The following is an 18,746-nucleotide window of genomic DNA, read 5'->3' as shown; positions in this document are numbered from 1 at the left end:
GATCTATTCTGGAGAATGTTCCATAGGCACTAGAGAAGAATGTGTATTCTGTTGCTTTGGAATGGAATGTTCTGAATATATCTGTGATGTCCATCTGGTCCAGTGTGTCATTTAAAGCCTTTATTTCCTTGTTGATCTTTAACTTAGAAGACCTGTTCATTTCAATGGGGGGGGGGGGTGTTAACGTCCCCTGCTATTATTGTATTATTGTAGATATGTTTCTTTGATTTTGTTATTAATAGGTTTATATAACTGGCTGCTTCCATGTTAGGGGCATAGATATTTAAAACTGTTAAATCTTCTTGTTGGACAGACACTTTGAGTATGATATTATGTCCTTCCTCATCTCTTATTATAGCTTTGGCTTAAAATCTAATTTATCTGATAAAAGGATTGCCACCCCAGCTTTCTTTTGATGTTTGTTAGCATGGCAAATTGTCTTCTACCCCACCCCCTCACTTTAAATCTGGAGTTGTCTTTGGGTCTAAAATGAATCTCTTGCAGACAGCATATTGATGGGTCTTATTTTTTTATCCATTCTGATACCCTGTGTCTTTTGATTGGGACGTTTAGCCCATTTACATTCAGGGTACTGTTGAAAGATACGAATTTAGTGCCATTGTATTGCTTGTAAGGTGACTGTCACTGCACACTGTCTCCATTCCTTTCTGATCTATGTTACTTTTAGGCTTTCTCTTTGCTTGGGGAGCCCCTTTCAATATTTATTGTATGGCTGCTTTTGGAGTTTGCAAATTCTTTTAGTTTTTGTTTGTCCTGGTAATAGCCTAGCTGGATATAGTATTCTTGGCTGCATATTTTTCTTGTTTTGTCCTCTGAATATATTACGCCAGTCCTTTCTGGCCTGCCAAGTCTCTGTGGATAGGTTTGCTGCCAATCTAATATTTCTACTATTGTACGTTACCGACCTCGTCCCGAGCTGCTTTCAGGATTTTTCTTTGTCTCTGAGACTTTTAAGTTTTACTATTAGATGTCGGGGTGTTGAAATCTTTTTATTGATTTTGAGGGGGTTTCTCCGTGCCTCCTGGATTTTGACACCTGCTTCCTTCCCCTAATTAGGGAAGTTCTCTGCTATAATTTGCTCCAATATACCTTCTTCCCCTCTCTTTCTTCGTCTTTTGGGACCCCAATTATTCTAATATTATTTCGTCTTATGCTGTCTCTTATCTCTCATCTCTCAAATTCTCCCCTCATGATCCAGTAGTTACTTATCTCTTTTTCTTAGTTTCCCTATTCTCCATCATTTGTTCTTCTATATCACTAATTCTCTCTTCTGTCTCATTTATCCTAGCAGCTAGAGTCTCCATTTTTGATTGCACCTCATTAATACCTTTTTTGATTTCAACTTGGTTAGATTTTAGTTCTTTTATTTCTCCAGAAAGGGATTCTTTAATATCTTCTATGCTTTTTTCAAGCCCAGCTAGTATCTTTATAACTGTCATCCTGAGCTCTAGTTCTGACATTTTACTAATGTCTGTACTGATTAGGTCCCTAGCAATTGGTACTGCCTCTTGTTCTTTTTTCTGAGATGAGTTTTTCCACTTTGTCACTTTGTCCAGAGAAGGAATAGATGAATGAGAGAACAAAATGCTAAAAGGGTAATAACAACAACCCCAGAAAAATATACACTAAAATCGGAAGAGACCTGAAACCAGAGGGAAAAGAAAGGAAAAAAAAATACACACACACACACACACACACACACACACGTACATATGATCAGGTGAATAGAACAGAGCCACACACTTAATATTGGGTGTATTTTGGTCTGTTAGAAGAAACTGCCTCCCAAAATTTTAAGGGAAAAATTTATATACATACAAAAATGAGGGTAAATTTTAAAATTTAATTTTAAATTTTAAAGAGGGAAATTTTAAGGAAGGAAAAATTTATATATATACAAAAATAAGGGTAAATACGATGAAGGGATGGAATATGACTGTAAAGATGAAAATTTAAAAAGATTTTTAAAAAGAATTGATAAGAAGTTGGTAGAAAAAAGAAAGAAAAAAAAGAAAAAAGGAAAGGGAAAGAATGTGATCAGGCAGGAGAGTAGAACAAAGCCATACACTAGATTTAGGGTATATTTTGGTCTGTTAGAAGAAACTGTATCTCAAAATTTTAAAGAAAGAAAAACTTGTAAGAAAAACATATATATATATATATGTTTTTCTTTTAAAATTTATAAACTTATATAAAAAGTTATATATATAACATATATACATATACACAAAAAATGAGGTTAAATACAATGAAGAGATAGAGTATCATTGTAAAAATGAAAATTGAAAAAGATTTTTTAAAAGGTATTGATAAGATATTGGTTAAAATAGGAAAGAGGAAAATTTCAAAAAAAAATAGAAAAAGAAAAAATAAGGAAATTTTTAAAAATTTAACTTTGAAAGACTAAAGAATCATGGGGGGAAAGCCATGAATTCTATGTGCCATATTCCCCTAGCACTGGAGCTCTGCAGTTCTCATTGATCAGTAATCTTGGTCTTGGCTGGATGTTCCTGCTGATCTTCTGGGGGAGGGGCCTGTTGCAGTGAGTCAAATGATTCACTTCTCCGCACATCCTACCTTCCACAAAGTGGTCACTTTTCTGTTCACAGAATTGCTGCTATTCTCTTCTTTGATCTCCTGTTAAGTTTGTAGGTGTTTAGAATAGTTTGATAACTATCTAGCTAAATTCCTGGGACCAGATGAAATTAAGGTCTCCTACTCCTCTGCCATCTTGCTCCTCGCAGATTCAATTATCTTTAAAAAAATAGCTGAGGGCTATCTTTACAGGTAACCAAGAGCTACTCTATCCAGCTAACAGCATCACAAATGCTAGAACTCAGGAAAGTGCAGTAAATAACATCAATATCTTCTCCTTAAAGAGATCACATGTTTTACAGTATGAAATATAAATAAAACAATTAAAAAATCTAATTTTTTTATTATATATGGAAATAATTTACAAGTATAACATAATAGATATAATACTGATTCACTTCATTTTCCCCTGTCCTTCCCTCCTTACAAAACTACAGTAAATGAAACTGTATTTTCTCCATCACTATCACCAACCTCCTCTTCCTCCATCACTCAGGAAATGACAAGTGTTCCTAATATAATTAAAAATCATAACTGTCTTACGAGAATCTAAATATAAACCAAGGCTCACTACAACCAAAATTGCCAGATACCATCTGATTTAAAAGAAAAAAAAAAAAAGCAAGTTTACTGGAAATGAATTAATTGCCCCCTCCAAATATATTAAATTAAAAAGTTTTAAAATTATTATTAAGGCATACTACACCAGTAAATATTTCTTTGAAATACCATGATATCCAAATAAAATATAGTTTTTAACCTTCTAATATTTATAAAAGAACCCCAAAGACTATGTAAGTTTATAAATATTATAGATCAAAATGCAACTAAATTTATTGTATTTTATATATATTGAAAATTAACATGATAGAGTGCTGGAGAAAATCTTACAACACTAATATTGATAAATTATGCTCTCCTTTGTTGGAGTATAAAAGAAACATATAGGGAGGATGATGTATAACTGCTCTTCACCTGCCTGGATTTCTTGTTTAAACCAACAGCATTTTTCTAATTGTCATTTACATGCTCCTATCATCACTGCAGCAATGATGACTAGATTTTAAATATTTCTTAATAGCATTCCTTAATTAGATAATTAAAGCTGGGGATTACAGTAAGTGTCTAGATCAGATAACAGCTGTCCTGGGAGAAACCAGACACCTAGTAAACCATTTTAAGGAAAAAAATTTTTTTTTCAGTATAAAACAAATACAGAAAAATACTTACCTCGACAATATTCCATTAAGATAAGCACTTCCCATACATTATCACTAATTGAATTAACAGCACAGTCCAAATAACTCACAATATTTTTGTGACCAGACAGCTCTTTCTGAAAAATAATAAAAATTGAAAAACATACATTTTCAAGCTCTACTAGTAATGGTTTAAAGTCTAAATTAATATATTTAAAGAATTTCAAAAAGTAAATTAAGCATAAATATGGAAGCGGACATATTTCAAAAAGGTTTCTACAGTTTCAATGAAAAGTTTCCTTACATGTGCCTACCATTTTCTAACAGGCAAATATTCAATGAACACTAATTTTTAAATTCAATCAGGAAGAAAGAGATGGTTCACTCAAAACCAACAGTCTCCCAAAGTGTGCATCATAGTCCTTCGGGACTCAAGAATATAATACCAGAACTTTTATTTATTCTTAGCTAAAAATATTTTTTAATTAAGCTCTAATATTTATGAACTAACAATTACACTCTAATTTGTTTTCCTGCAACATACTACAATTTATGTGTACTTAGTTAAGTGGATTTATGAATGTATATACTTTTAACTAAATAACCTACAAAACAAACAAGTGGCTAAAAAAATTCTACTAAGAAACCACAGGTTAAATATAATACTAATAATACAAGTACAAGAAAATAAGGAAAAAATGGCAAATCTGACACTTTTGTTTCTGGTAAAGATAATGATCAGCATGTAATAAGGTTCAAAATAAATCATCTAATTAGGTAGGTCTGGAAATTAAAAAACGATTATCAACAATACTTTTTTAAAATAAATTTACATCCACTATCATTAATAATTAACCCAATTTTAACCATGTAATTTGGAAGCTGTACATGTGACTGGTTCATAAATACACAAATATAACAGTAGATGGGCACCAAAAAGAGTTGGAAGACCACTGATGTAAAGAACGAATCGCCCTAAATTCTGTGTTCAAAAGCAGAGAATCTGAGTTTTATTGCTACTGATGATGACTATATTTTACATATCAAAATTACACAAATTTGGGGTGCCTGGGTGGCTCAGTGGGTTAAGCCTCTGCCTTCAGCTCAGGTCATGATCCCAGAGTCCTGGGATCGAGCTCCACATCGGGCTCTCTGCTCAGCGGGGAGCCTGCTTTCCCCTCCCCGTCTGCCTGCCTCTCTGCCTACTTGTGATCTCTGTCAAATAAATAAAATAAAATCTTTGAAAAACAAAAACAAAAACAAAAAAACAAAATTACACAAATTCTATTGAAAGGAAGAATTGTGGTACACAGTACCATGTCTAAACTCAAGTTCCAGAACCTAGTCTAAGAACACCAATTATCTTGGGGTAAATCTCTTCACCCTTTCGACTGATAGCTTTTCTAAAATGCTTTTAAAAACCAAGTCTCAAAGCCTAGACAATTCTAGTCTAACTAGGGAGTAGGGAGAATAAAAGCAGAATCAGATAAATCCTGTTGTATAAGTGTACCTATCGCTGAACGAAAGGGATCAAATTATATGCTGCTAATGATGTTGATGTAAAATAGGAAATCTCTCTCTAAGCAGCTCAAAGTAGCAATGATATTAACAAGTGTTTGACATGGATGTGGAAAAACTAGAATTCCCATACACTGCTGGTGTGAACATAAAAGGTTCAACTGCTATGGAAAACAGTTCTGTGGCTCCTAAAAGTTAAACACAGAATTACCATAACCCAGCAATTCCACTGCTAAATACAAACTCAAAAAACTGAAAACAAATAAATAAATATATATACACACATATTCATAGCAGCACTATTCACAACAGCCAAAAAGTAGGAACAGCCCAAATGTCCATCAATGTTTTTTTTTAAAGTCCTCAAAAGATGGATAAACAAACTGTGATAGACAGTTAGATACACACATACCAGGCAGATGAACCTCAAAAACATGCTAAGTGAAAGAAGTCAACACAAAAGGTCATATATTGCATGACTCCATTTACATGAAATACCCAGAATAGGTGAATCTATGGAGACATAACACAATGGGTGGTTGCCAGGGCCTGGAACAAGGTAGGAATGGGAACAACTGCTTGCCAGGTGGGGGATTTTTTTTTTTTTTGAAGCGATGGAAAGATTCAGAACTAGGCAGAGGTGGTGGCTGCACATCATCATGAATGCACTAAATGCCTGAACTATTCGCTCTAAAATAGCTGATTGTAATAAATAAATAAATAAATAAATAAATAAAACAAAAATTTCATTTCAATAAGACAAAAATTTTAAATATATATTAGCATTTGATAAACAGTAGATGAGAGGAGGAAGAGAGCAGAAGAAGAAAAGAAGGGGAGGAGGAAGAGAAAGAAGACGTGGAGGAAGAGGGGAAGAAGGCGAGGAGAAGAAAGAAGAGATGGTCAGAGAAGGATGGGAAGAGGGAAAGGAAGACAGAAGAAGAGGGGGAGGAAATGGGGGAAGAAGAATGGGAGGAAGAAAAGGAGGAGGACAAAGAAGATGAGGTGGAGGAAAAGGTAGAGAAAAGGGGAGAAGAGAGGATGAGAAAGAAGTGGAGGAAGCAAGGGAAGGATGGGGGGGAGAAGGGAGAGGTAGAGGGGAAGGAGGAGGAAAAAGAAGAGGCGGAGGAAGGGGAGACGTAAGAAAAGGATGAACAGGGGAGAAGGAAGAGGAGAAAAACAAGAAGCCATACAGAGCACTGAGAATAAGATAACTTAGAAAAAAAGAAAATTTTTATTTTGTACATTTTTTTAACTTTAGTTAACCAAGTTACTGAAATTTCTTTAATAACCTATTAAAATATTTTTTACTTTTCCTAACATTTAAAAAGAATATTTCCCTTATTGGAGGTTCTCTTTCCATATATTGTAGAGTACACTCCCCCCCCAAAAAAAGTAATAACAACAGTAAACTTTATAATATGATTTTTAAAATGAAAAGCAAAACAAAATGTTGTTGAAGACAAACACATTACACGGAATGTATTAAACACCATGGGGAAGGTAAACCCCAAATTCAAGACAATAGTTTCTTTTTGGATGAGAACAGCATAAGGATATGGCTAGGAAGGAATATACAGAGACTTTAACTGTATCTGTAAAATTTTAATTCTTAAGTTGGGTAGTGCATAAACTGGTACTTACTACATAATTCTCTAATTTTTCTATTCTCAAAATATTTCATAATCAAAATGTATTTAAAAAAAGAGAGGGAAAAAGAAAAAGCAGAGTACTTTGCCCATTGAACTACAATAAGAAAGAGAGGATAAAGGAGGAGTTGACTACAGTTAGCCCTAAGAAGGACTATAAAGAATGCACTTCAAAGGTTTTCTAGACGTGCATAAACCAATAAGCAGCTTGCCTAAAACCTGGCTACTGTTATAGTGCAAAACCAAAAGAAAATACAGCAAATTTTTCAAAGGGAATTACACTTTCACTTACCATAATCGTAATTTCCCTTTTACAAATGTTGAGGTCTGGCATGCTATTCACATACATTCGTTTCAATGCATGGCGGATTCCACCATGTGTCCGCACCAGGAAAACCGTGGAGAAACCACCTAGGAGAACGAGTACCGGTTAATTACAAAGAAGCAGAAACTACTATCAAAATGATGCAGTATCACTGAGGAGCTTAATCTCAGAAATAAACCACATACAAGACAAAAATAATAGCAAGCAACTATTTTATTAGATTAAAAGCCAAAACATTGGCTTCCTATGACCATCACAAAGTAGCACATGGAGAATAACATGCTCCTCAAATAAACATGCTTCTCTTCTAAAAGTTAAAATACTAAAATTTCATTTTGCCTCTTATGTAACATGTGGAAAATGTGACTATAACTGCATTACTATAGTTTGGCACATATTAGTGACTGTCTACTCACTAGCCTCCTCCTCTCTGTGATAACAAAACACTGATGTTCTCTGAGATAGCAACAGAATCAGATGGGTGGGTTCCCCTCCAGTTCCAGGGGATGAACCAACACTGTTATATGGAGATAATGACTCTCATTTCCTCTTGTCAGTATCTGATTTAGGACTAGATATGCAAACAATTTTTCTATGGGACATAAGGGAAAAATTGGCTGGGGATTGCAGGGAAAGACTGTCCACCCAGAAAAAAGAGTGACTTGTGAAGAAGGCCAAGCTCTTCTGCTAGCTTTTGGATTTTGTTATATATGAATATGATGTTCAGACCTACTGTAGCTATCTGTGGTCAGGATGGACCAGATGGGACCATGATGGACCAAATGGATCAGAGCAAAGATGACCTAGAACAATGACATAGTTAGGCTACTGCATTAGACAACTCTGGAACCATCTCCTTCCACAAGTCTTAACATGATATAAGTGTCCTCATTATTTATGCCACAGTTATCTGGACAGTCTGTTAACTGTATTTGTGAAAGCAAATCCGAAACACATTGCTCAGTATTCTAAAGAACAATTATTTCTGTCACATCTACACAAAGACTCCACCTGAAGTCTTTAAAGCTCATCCTGCAAAGGATATTATGTTGTTTAATGTAGTTTAAAACAAAAAATGGTGTGTCACTTTTATCGGTTTGATAGCCCTAATAAAACAGCATCCTGAGCAATGATAAGGCACCTGCACTGATTCAACACAAAACAGTCAAAGGAAAAGTAAACTATTGGGGATAAATGATAGGGGGAAAAGAGTTCCTAAGACACTCCAGAAACAGTATGGATTCAATCCAGACTCTTCATATCCCCCCCAACAGCAATTCCAAGAAGCTGTAAAACTCCCACATTGTAGATTTGGATTTCCATGTACACAATGTAGGGAAAAATCAAATCATCCAACTCGCAAGGTGATTACCAGGAAAGAAAAAGATGGTATTTGGGAAAGGTACTTGAAGTAAAAGCTCTAACAATGCAGGGAATTTTTTTAAAAGAAGTTCACTTAGCATTAATTTCATATACAAACATTAAGAAATGAGTAGCACTAATAAAGTACTACTTCAACTATTCAAATTTTTATTTGATTTTTAAAAATTTAAAGATGAAAATTAAGTCTATATATGGAGGTAGTATGAGTATAGGTCAAGATAAATTATTAAAACAGAATTTGTTCTGAGATATTTTTCTAGAGCTTCCCCCTAGAACAACGTTTCCCAAACAAAGCTAAGCATCAGAATTGCCTGTTGAGCTGGTAACAGAGAGAGAGAGAGAGAGAATGAATTTATCTTGAATGGATTTCCAAGTTCTGACCCAAGTCAGAAAGCCTAAGCAGGCTGTGTGTGTGTGTGTCCCTACACTTTACATTACTCTACTTAGGTATATGTTCTTATATATAAATAATAATGTAAACTGGTTATTAACTGGGGGAATGGGCAGTAGTCTCCCAGTTGGTTCTGATGTACACCCTAGCTGAGCATCCACTGAACCAGAGATAAAGTTCTCAGAGGAGTCATGGATCCTATATATTCAATTCTCAACCACCCACAAACAAAGTAACTTTATGCCTATGAATTAGGGAAACTAAGGGAAAATTTTTAATTTTCTTCATAAAACCCCTATTCCTTAAAGTTAAAGCTTGCTGATTTCACTAAGTTGAAATTAGATCTAAATCCCACCAGACTTTAGGTTTTCTAAATAGATATGTTCATTAACTGTGCTTTATACCTAAACTAGGTAAAATTGGTCATTAATAGTGCCTGCTTTGAGAGTGAAAGGGAATAATTTATTTATATTTCTCCAAATACTATATTTTCCAGCAATTTCTGATTATTAATTAGCTAATATTATTTGCTTGAAGAACACATTCAGTGGTAATTAGTTAAGAATTATACTAATCCAAGAGAGGAGTATCATCTGCTTGCCATCAATCCATACCTACCAAATTCTTCAACGCATATTTTTCCTCAGGGAAGTCTTTCACGACCAATCCCATTCAAGTTCATCATTCATCATTCCCTCAGAATTTTTACCTAGAGTTTTGACTACATTATTGTGTACTCCAATTCTCAACTCACCACATACATATAACACAAGATTACTAGCAGTTAACCACAAATTCCCCTTTTTATATATTTCTACGTCCAACTCAATATATTGTTCAATTCTAAGCAAAGGCACAGTTGTTAAATTAAAGCTATATTTATAATTCCAAATTTGGGGCCATAAGGGTATTATAAAGCATTCCAAATGTGTCCCCAAATCCCAAGAGTAAAAAAACTAATGACAGATACTGATCTGACAGAGTAAAATGGGAAATAATGTGTATTTAAACAACTTAACACGAGAAGGAAAATTACTGGAATCTTTTGTAATCTATAAATCATATAATATAGGCATTCCTTTCCAATTGTGGGTGCATATTCTGAAAGCAATGATTATCAGCCTCCCCCAGTGTGTTTCCAGGTCAGACGTGCGGTTCACACATGAAATCACTGCACAGGTCACCAAATTCAAATATCATCTCCTTTGTCCACAACCCAACACCAAAAGTATCGTATTTCAATGAAGGAGTAGCTTGAAGCCAACCTAAATCTGTTTCAGTTGACAGTATTAAAATAATGACAATGTAGCTTGCACCTGACCACACACCGCCTTAGAAAGCCCTGCTCTAGAGACGCCAGATGCCTTCGGTAATTGTGTACGAACGTAAGGCATGTATGTCTACAGCCTAACTTTTCTTCCTGATAAACCACTCCTCCTATTAAAAGCCATTATTTTTCCATGCTTTCATTTGTCTTACTTTCCATTTACTGATGGTGCATTTATTTGTAACTCTCCTCAAATGTGTTCAGAAAGAGAACATAAAAAAAGGAAAACATGAAAAAAAAAAGAAAAGAAACCATGAATGACAGAACCAGTTTCTTTTTTTATCTTCCCGGCACTTCCTCAGGTTCAGATGTTAATTTACCAACTAAGAGAGTACCCAAAGGAGTAGAAATTCATCAGTAACAAAATAATCCTGAGAACACTACTAAGTAGTCCACTGGGTTAGGTAAACAAGAAAGTAGGGACCTGGTTTTATATCCTAGTCAACCTGAGATAAAATGAACAATCCTCCATTTAATCTCAAATGCCAGCCACCCAGGAAATCCTCGAATTACCTTGTACTGATAAAGTTTGTTTTGAAGGTATTTTACACAGGTTTTATCAGATAATCTTTATACAAGCGTCTGGTTTAAAGCACAGACGCCAGGGCACCTGGGTGGCACAGCTGGTAAAGCGTCCAACTCTTGGTTTCAGCTCGGGTGTGATCTCAGAGTTGCGAGATGAAGCCCCTCCAGGGCGCCGCACCAGAGTCTGCCTGACTCACTCCCTTTCCCTCCACAACCACACGAGCGCACGTTCCCTCTCCCTCTCAAATAAACGTTTTTAAAAAATAAAGTAAAATAAAAAACAAAGCACAGATAACCATATATAAGGTTTAGCCTCTCCTCCCTCCACACCTTTTGACAAAATTAGCATCATCTCTAGGGACTACTGTAGTGCAGACACAAGGCTTAACTCTTTTTTTTTTTTTTTCATTTAAAAAAAAATTTTTTTTAAAGATTTTATTTCACAGATAGAGATCACAAGTAGGCGGGGGGGGGGGGGGGGAGGAGGAAGCAGGCTCCCTGCCTAGCAAAGAGCCGGATACGGGACTCGATCCCAGGACCCTGAGATCATGACCCGAGCTGAAGGCAGAGGCTTAACCCACTGAGCCACCCAGGCAGCCCTAAAATTATTTTTAATTAACATATAATGTATTATGTTTCAGGGGTACAGGTCTGTGAATCATCAGGTTTACACACTTCACAGCACTCACCATGGCACAGACCCTCCCCAATGTCCATAACCCAGCCACACTATCCCTCCCCCATTTTAACAGTTGCAGAGTATGCTATACCATGTAAATACCATAATTTGATCATCTCCAAAGTGATGGTCATTCAGATTAGTCTGGTGTTTTATCTGTCTCTTGCTATTACGGACAATAAATGTTGCATCAAACACCCTCGTACAATCATTCTTAAAGACTAGCACTTTCGTTCCGGTGGCATAGATTTCCAAGGTAAGTCCCCCAAAGGAAAAATACACTGCAGATTCAATACTGCCAGGTTAAACCCTGAAAGGCTGTAGCAACTTTCACCAGCAACATGAGTCCGTTTTCTCACACGCTCACCAGAGCACTTAAAATTCTGCCAATCTGATGGGAAAGACTTGTGGCACTGTTATTTCTATCTTTCATTCTTCTCATTACCAGTGAAACTGAGCCTCTTTGCCTCTTTTTGCCAGTCACTTATATCCGCTCTTCCATGACTTGCCTTCCTATCACTGGTCTCTTTTTCTAAAGGGTCATCTCTTTCCTTCCATCATAGGAGAGCATTATAGAATTCTCCTGACACACAAAGGTATGCCTATTTGGTCTACCACTTGGCTCCATTTGGTATTGATCAAAGACACACACCAAAGCTTGATTTCAGAATCATATAATGGGGGAAGAGGAACTTAATTTTTTTCTTTTTTCTTTTTTTTAAAGATTTTATTTATTTGACAGAGAAAAAGAGTAAGACAGCACAAGCAGAGGAAGCAGCGGGGGGAGAGGGAGAAGCAGGGAGTCTGATGCGAGGCTCAATCCCAGGGCTCTGGGATCATAACCTGAGCCAAAGGCAGATGCTCAACCAACTGAGCCACCCACAATCCCAGGGCTCTGGGATCATAACCTGAGCCAAAGGCAGATGCTCAACCAACTGAGCCACCCAAGCACCCCTAATTTTTTCTTTATATGTCATTGTTGTGTTGGATGTTGTATGGGGTGTGCGTGTTTTTGGAAATTTTTAGAGAAATAATGTAGAACATTTCTTTTAAATGAATGAGAAAAGAACTCATCAACTTAAAACAGATAAAGGAAAGGTACTTTCCACCACTATACAGTAAAAGCGGCATACAAAAGAAGTCACACAAAGCCGAGATTTCCAATAAACATATTGTGATCTCAGCGGTAGCATTTACCACTGTACTCCTCCATAACAAAAATAAAAGGATTTTTAAAGCCTTAAATCCATAAGGTCAAAGAGAATGAAAGAGACAAGACATGTCAACAAAACTTTGGAAGAACTTAGGGACACATGGTATAGGACTAAACAGAACAGAGAAAGACCACATCAAGCATTTGATTGGGAGGGAGAGGGAGCAAGGATGAGCACGAAGCAAGCCTAGTCTAATGACATAAACCTGAAAAACTAAAAAACTACAGAATTATGGGGGGCCCTGTGAATGCGGGGATAACAATGAGGAAATAGGAAGACTGGATTAAAGTCTTCATAAAAGCATCAGACCTCTAGATTCCCCACCCCATTCCTCACGGCCAAGCCAACACCGCCCTCCCGCTCCAGGAAAGATGAGTTCAACCAGCAGTCATCTGGGACACCAGGCACCATTTGTAGGCATGCGGACAGAAGCGGAGGGAAAGGTGTAGTCCTAAAAACAGGAAAATTAAATAAAAGTCTACACACTGAAAAGAGAATCTCCACCTCAGTCTGAGACCACTGCTCAGCGACAAGCACCAGACAGACATTAAGTGCATCCTAGTCGTAACAAAGAAGTTCTCTTCTTGGAAACCGGATTAAAAAAATACAGATACGGAAATTTGGGAGTCACAGAAGGTAAACAGAGTGGCTTTCTGATTCATGACATTGAGGTGAAGCCCTGAATTAAGAAACCCTTACAATTTACACAAAGCCCTTCCAATCATCACTTTAAAGAACCTCACTCAAAAAATAAAAAAGACAAAAACAAAAACCAGACATCAAAGGTTCATCAGACACAGAAAGACTCCAACATGAAGAGATGAAAACAAGCAAACAGGAAAAAAGGAACTCTGAACAGATGCTAGGATCTAAAGAAATCATCCAATGAACCTATAAACATATTCAGAGTGGAAGGAAAATACTGTAGTCATGAAATAAGAGCAGGGTCCTATAAAAGGGATATTCAGAGAATGAGGAATGATTTTTGCAAATTAAAACTAAGAGATCAAAAGGGGAAAACTTCAACAGAAAGCTAGAAGATAAAATTAAGGAAAATTTCCAGAAATTTTCCAGACAAAAGAAATAAGAAAGAAACATAAGACAGGAACATAAAAGGACCAGTGTAACAGATCTACTATCACAGTAACAGAAGTTCCAGAAAGAGAAAATAAAGAAGAAATAAATAATTAAGAATAATATTTATTCTTTCTTCTTTCTTTCTTCTTTCTTAATATTTCTTCTTTATAAGAAGAAAAGTATATCGAAGATATAATACGCACACATATATTCCAAACTTGATGTGCATGGGTTTCTGTAAGTAAAAAGCTAACCATATATATACATATATAGAATATATCCTATATATATACACACACACACAATGGAACATTTGTTATAAAAATGAATGAAACCATGCCATTTGCAACAACATGGATGGATCTAGAGGGTATAATGCTAAGTGATTAAGTCAAAGACAAATACCATCATTTCACTCATATGTGGAATTTAAAAAACAAAAACAAACAAAGAAAAAAGAGACAAACAAATGAACTCAATATCGGCAACAAGCTGACGGCCACCAGAGGGGAAGTGGGGGGGACAGGTGAAAAAGGTGAAGGGGAGAAAGGGTACACTTATCATGAACACTGAGTGAGGTACCAAAATATATTGTACACCTGAAACAAATGTAACCATGCGTGTTCATTATACTGGAAGTTTTAAAATTAAAATTTAATTAAAGTTTAAATATTTAAAAAAAAGCACTAACCCAGCAAATACCAAGCATGGTGAACAAAAACAAAAACAAAAAACACCATATCAAGACTAATCATCAAGAAACTTCAGAAGGGGGCGCCTGGGTGGCTCACTGGGTTAAAGCCGCTGCCTTCGGCTCAGGTCATGATCCCAGGGTCCTGGGATCGAGCCCCGCATCGGGCTCTCTGCTCGTCAGGGAGCCTGCTTCCCTTCCTCTCTCTCTCTGCCTGCCTCTCTGCCTACTTGTGATCTCTGTCTGTCAAATAAATAAATTAAAATCTTTAAAAAAAAAAAAAAAGAAACTTCAGAAGGTTCAGGATAAAGAAAAAATCTTTTTGAATGGTTGCACATTTGCTTTAGTTCAGGGTGGATTTGGCCCTATACCCTTATCTGGCCGTCTCACAAGCAGAGAGTGAATGTGTAAGCACAATTAAGCTCATACTACTTTTAAATAAGCATATTATATATGGATGGCATCATTTTACCAGTTTTAGCGTTTTTCTAGCTTCGGGCTGGAGACGCCCCAGAAAGACCTACTACATGGCTGGAGTAGGAACTTTTCAGCCTCCTGCCTCTACTTCCCTTCCACCTGCCAACCTCTGAGGAGAAGAGAGGGTTTAAGAGACTGAGTGCAATCACATGGTCAATGATTTAATCAATTGTGCCTATGTAAAGTGGCCTCAATAAAAATTCCAATAACAAGACCCCGAGAACTTCCTGGTTGGTGAACACACTCACACCCGCAGAGCGGCCCACCCTGCCCCCATGTGGACAGAAGCCCCTGCGCTCGAGGCCCTTCCATTCCTTATACCCCTGCCTCATGCACCTGTTCAGCCCAGCTGTTCACTGTAGCCTTCGTAATAAAATGGTAATTGTGAGTAGAGCACGTTCTTAAATTCTGAGTCATTCTAGCAAATTATCAAACCTGCAGAGGAATCATGGGAAACCCCAAATTTGCTGTCAAGAAAGTCACCAGAAATGCTGAGGGCCCCAGGCATCTGAAATAGGGGCAATCATCTGAGACTGAGCCCTTTAAGGCGTGGGTTGAGTCCAGTAGTGTCAGAACTGAATTGATGGGTGCCCAGTTATTGTCAGAGAACCGCAGGCAGAATGCAACTGCTTACCTAAAAGTAGTAGTTATGGATGTATTTTATCTTCTACTTGGGAAGATGAGAAGTATGCCATATCAAGCAACAATCAAAAAAACTTTTAAACCTAATGATAATTCAAAATGGATTTGGTCTAGAGGTCTAGAGGTCAACATCAGATATTCTGGAGACATACAATACTAAACTAAGTACTTAGTAAATACTTCTTTGTTTATACAATGAGACATCCCTACAAGTTATACTGCACTGCTTTCAAACTCTCCCAGCTTCCGGTCCATACCACAGAGCAGAGTTCATCTTTTGTTCATCAATCTGCCTCTCCCATTAGGTATTAAGCAACTTGATGGCGATTTCACACAATAATAGATGCAAAATAATCAAAATGTGTTCATAACATAACAGTTCAATCACTTTTGAAGTAACCAAACTCTTCTGAAATGAAAAAAAAATGAGGTATTTTTTAAATGCTTCTATAAAGCTAAGATACACTTTAACAAAACCGGACAAGTTTTGTAGTCACTGTAAGAAATTAATTTCATCAATATAATTTACATTCAGCGAATGTCTCTTAGCTCCTAATTAGCACCTTCTTTCCAGAGAACTGAAAATCCAAGTTGGCAGAGGTTATATAAATAAAGAATTACCACTAAATGTTTCTTATAACCATGGTTCTCAGCCTACTTTCTTGCCCAACACATTGGAAGACACTACTCATTCCCAAAAAGTGATAGACACTGCCAATGGCGTTGGGAAGAAAAGGTATCAAAATTGAGAAGTACATAAAAAAAAAAAAAAATTGAGAAGTACAACACTAAGAAACTGATTCAGTAAGGATCATCAATGTATGCCCAAAATTCAAGATGAAGTGTGATGAGAAATAGGATATTCCCATGATGCCAAAGTATCACAAGGAAAAAATTCCCTTGTAAGGGAGAAATCTGGGAGTCATTAATATTGCATTAATATTGACATTACATGCTTCCTGATTACCTACAAAGTAATTTAGTTAAAAACCTTTCACCTGATAAATCTTAAGGCCCAACTCCAGCGTACATGAAACAGAGGCTAGAAGAATAAGGAAAGTGGTAACACAGAGAAACCACCAAAGTCCAAGATACTGACTCTGGCTAGGTGTCTTACACAGTGTTCCACGGGTAGAGTAAAAAAATGAGGGGTGTAGGGTTATTCTGCATTTTTTTTAAAGATTTATTTATTTACTTGAGAGAAAAGAGAGGGAGAACACATGTAGGGGGAGTGACGGTGGGGGGTAGGGAGAACAGACTCCCCACCCAGCAGGGAGCCTGATGCGGGCTCAACCCCAGGACCCTGGGATCATGACCTGAGTTGAAGGCAAACATTTAACCAACTGAGCCACCAAGGCGTCCCTATTCTAGATTTAAAAAGAGATAACAATCAAATGCATTATGTAATCCTTGATTAAATTCTAGTTTTTGAAAGAGACCATAAAACATTTTTATTGGTGAAAGAAACCATAAAACCTTTTTGTTGGTGGTGAACTGTCTGAAGGAAGTAACAGGTAGACTATCATTTTACTTACTAGTACTTAATTGGTATTTAAACACATATATGTTCTTAAAATGTATACATTTTCCTCCTTAACCACAGTACCTCTCTCCCACCTAAGAAAATGAACAATAGGTCTCCTAATACACAGCCATTATTCAAAATTATCCAAGTGTCTTCAAAAATTTATAAAGAAAATACGATAAAATGTTACTGGTAGTTGAATGTAGATGAAGAACAACATGGTTATTCGTTATACTATTCCTTCAAGTTTTCATATTATTGTAAATTTTTCATGACAAAGTTGGAAGAAACAAGAAATGCCAGATGTTTTTCCCCAGGTAATTCCTCTCTCCCTTGTCATCCAACAACCACACCACCACCACTGAGAATTATTCTTTTACAAGAAAGACACTGCCGCTGATTACACAGACTCCAACTTCCCCAAAGGCACCGTAAGTCTCTTGCCACAGAAAATGTTTACGGTATCCTAGATACCTACAGCTCCGACATCCTGACACACACAAGCACTTCATGTTTATGAAAGACTGGGCTTTAGAAGTATTTACTCCTATCAAGTTTGTTTTCCTAGGGAATGGAAGAAAAAAGATGGAAGGATGAAATTACATGTGGTCTTTCTGTAGCGGGTATATCATCATACATCATGCAAATCAACAAGACAGAGGAAATACCAAGCTGTCGGCAACTTCTGGTTTTAACCATTGCCAAAGAAAACAATGTCATTTGAAAACAATCTTCAAGATAAGTGGAACAGACACTTATTTTGCTGTGAGATTTGAGTCAGAAGAATGATCCTCCTACCCAATGCCCACTGGCCTGTGACACGTCAGAGTTTCATCACTTTAAGTCAGGCAATGACTTCAGAAGTTTCCTTTAAAAGTGAAAATACTCCTAAAGAGGATTACTAACTTAAATTTTTGCTGAAGTACTCATGTCAGTAAGTGCTATCTAGTACAAGGCAATGAAAGAATGAGTCGGGGACATCTGACGAGGCAGAAATAAGAGGAGTTAGAGAAGAACAGGCAAGCGCACAGCATTCACACAGCCCTCACGACGTACAGAGAACTGCCAAGTGCATTACCTCATTTACCACTCACAACATCGTGAGGCAGTTTAACTGACATTCCTGTTGTCCAGATGAGGAATAAAGTCAAACTTAGAAGGTAAGCAGTTAGTCCAATAACACAAAACTGAGTCTTCCTCCCTCCCCCATAAATCTCGCCTTCTAATGATTTTTACATCCACATCTGTCCGTGTTAGTTGTGTCAGAAGAAAAGTCTACTATATAATTACAAATGGGAGGACCTAGGAAAAACATTAAAACACAGGAGGAACAAAAGAAAAACGGATAACCAAGAGAAAACATGCCTTCCCCACTCCCAGGGTTTCTTCTTGATAGAAACGTAGGTAACAGGCAGTATTTCTCGTAAAGACGACGCAGGTCAAAACCATGTTTGACTGGACTGCTCAGTGCCTTAGCAGATATTTCAGATGAAAACCTACATTTTCAA

At 36.7% G+C, this 18,746-nt stretch overlaps 1 protein-coding gene across 4 annotated transcripts in view; it reads right to left on the bottom strand.

Moving 5' to 3' along the window:
- The window catches only part of BMP2K (BMP2 inducible kinase), a 126,409-nt gene that overhangs the window by 71,471 nt on the left and 36,192 nt on the right, over positions 1-18,746 (bottom strand). For all 4 annotated transcript variants that reach the window (XM_047719637.1, XM_047719636.1, XM_047719633.1 and 1 more), the window contains exons 2-3: positions 7,275-7,393; positions 3,847-3,952 (exon numbers count right to left, since the gene is read on the bottom strand). In XM_047719637.1, coding sequence (XP_047575593.1) covers positions 3,847-3,952; positions 7,275-7,393 — 225 coding nt within the window. The remainder of the gene's footprint in view (positions 1-3,846; positions 3,953-7,274; positions 7,394-18,746) is intronic.

The sequence above is a fragment of the Lutra lutra genome, chromosome 2 (assembly GCF_902655055.1).
Source record: "Lutra lutra chromosome 2, mLutLut1.2, whole genome shotgun sequence".
Classification (NCBI taxonomy): Eukaryota; Metazoa; Chordata; class Mammalia; order Carnivora; family Mustelidae; genus Lutra; species Lutra lutra.
The sequence above is the reverse complement of the archived record's forward strand: the minus strand, read 5'-3'. Positions and strand labels throughout refer to the sequence as shown.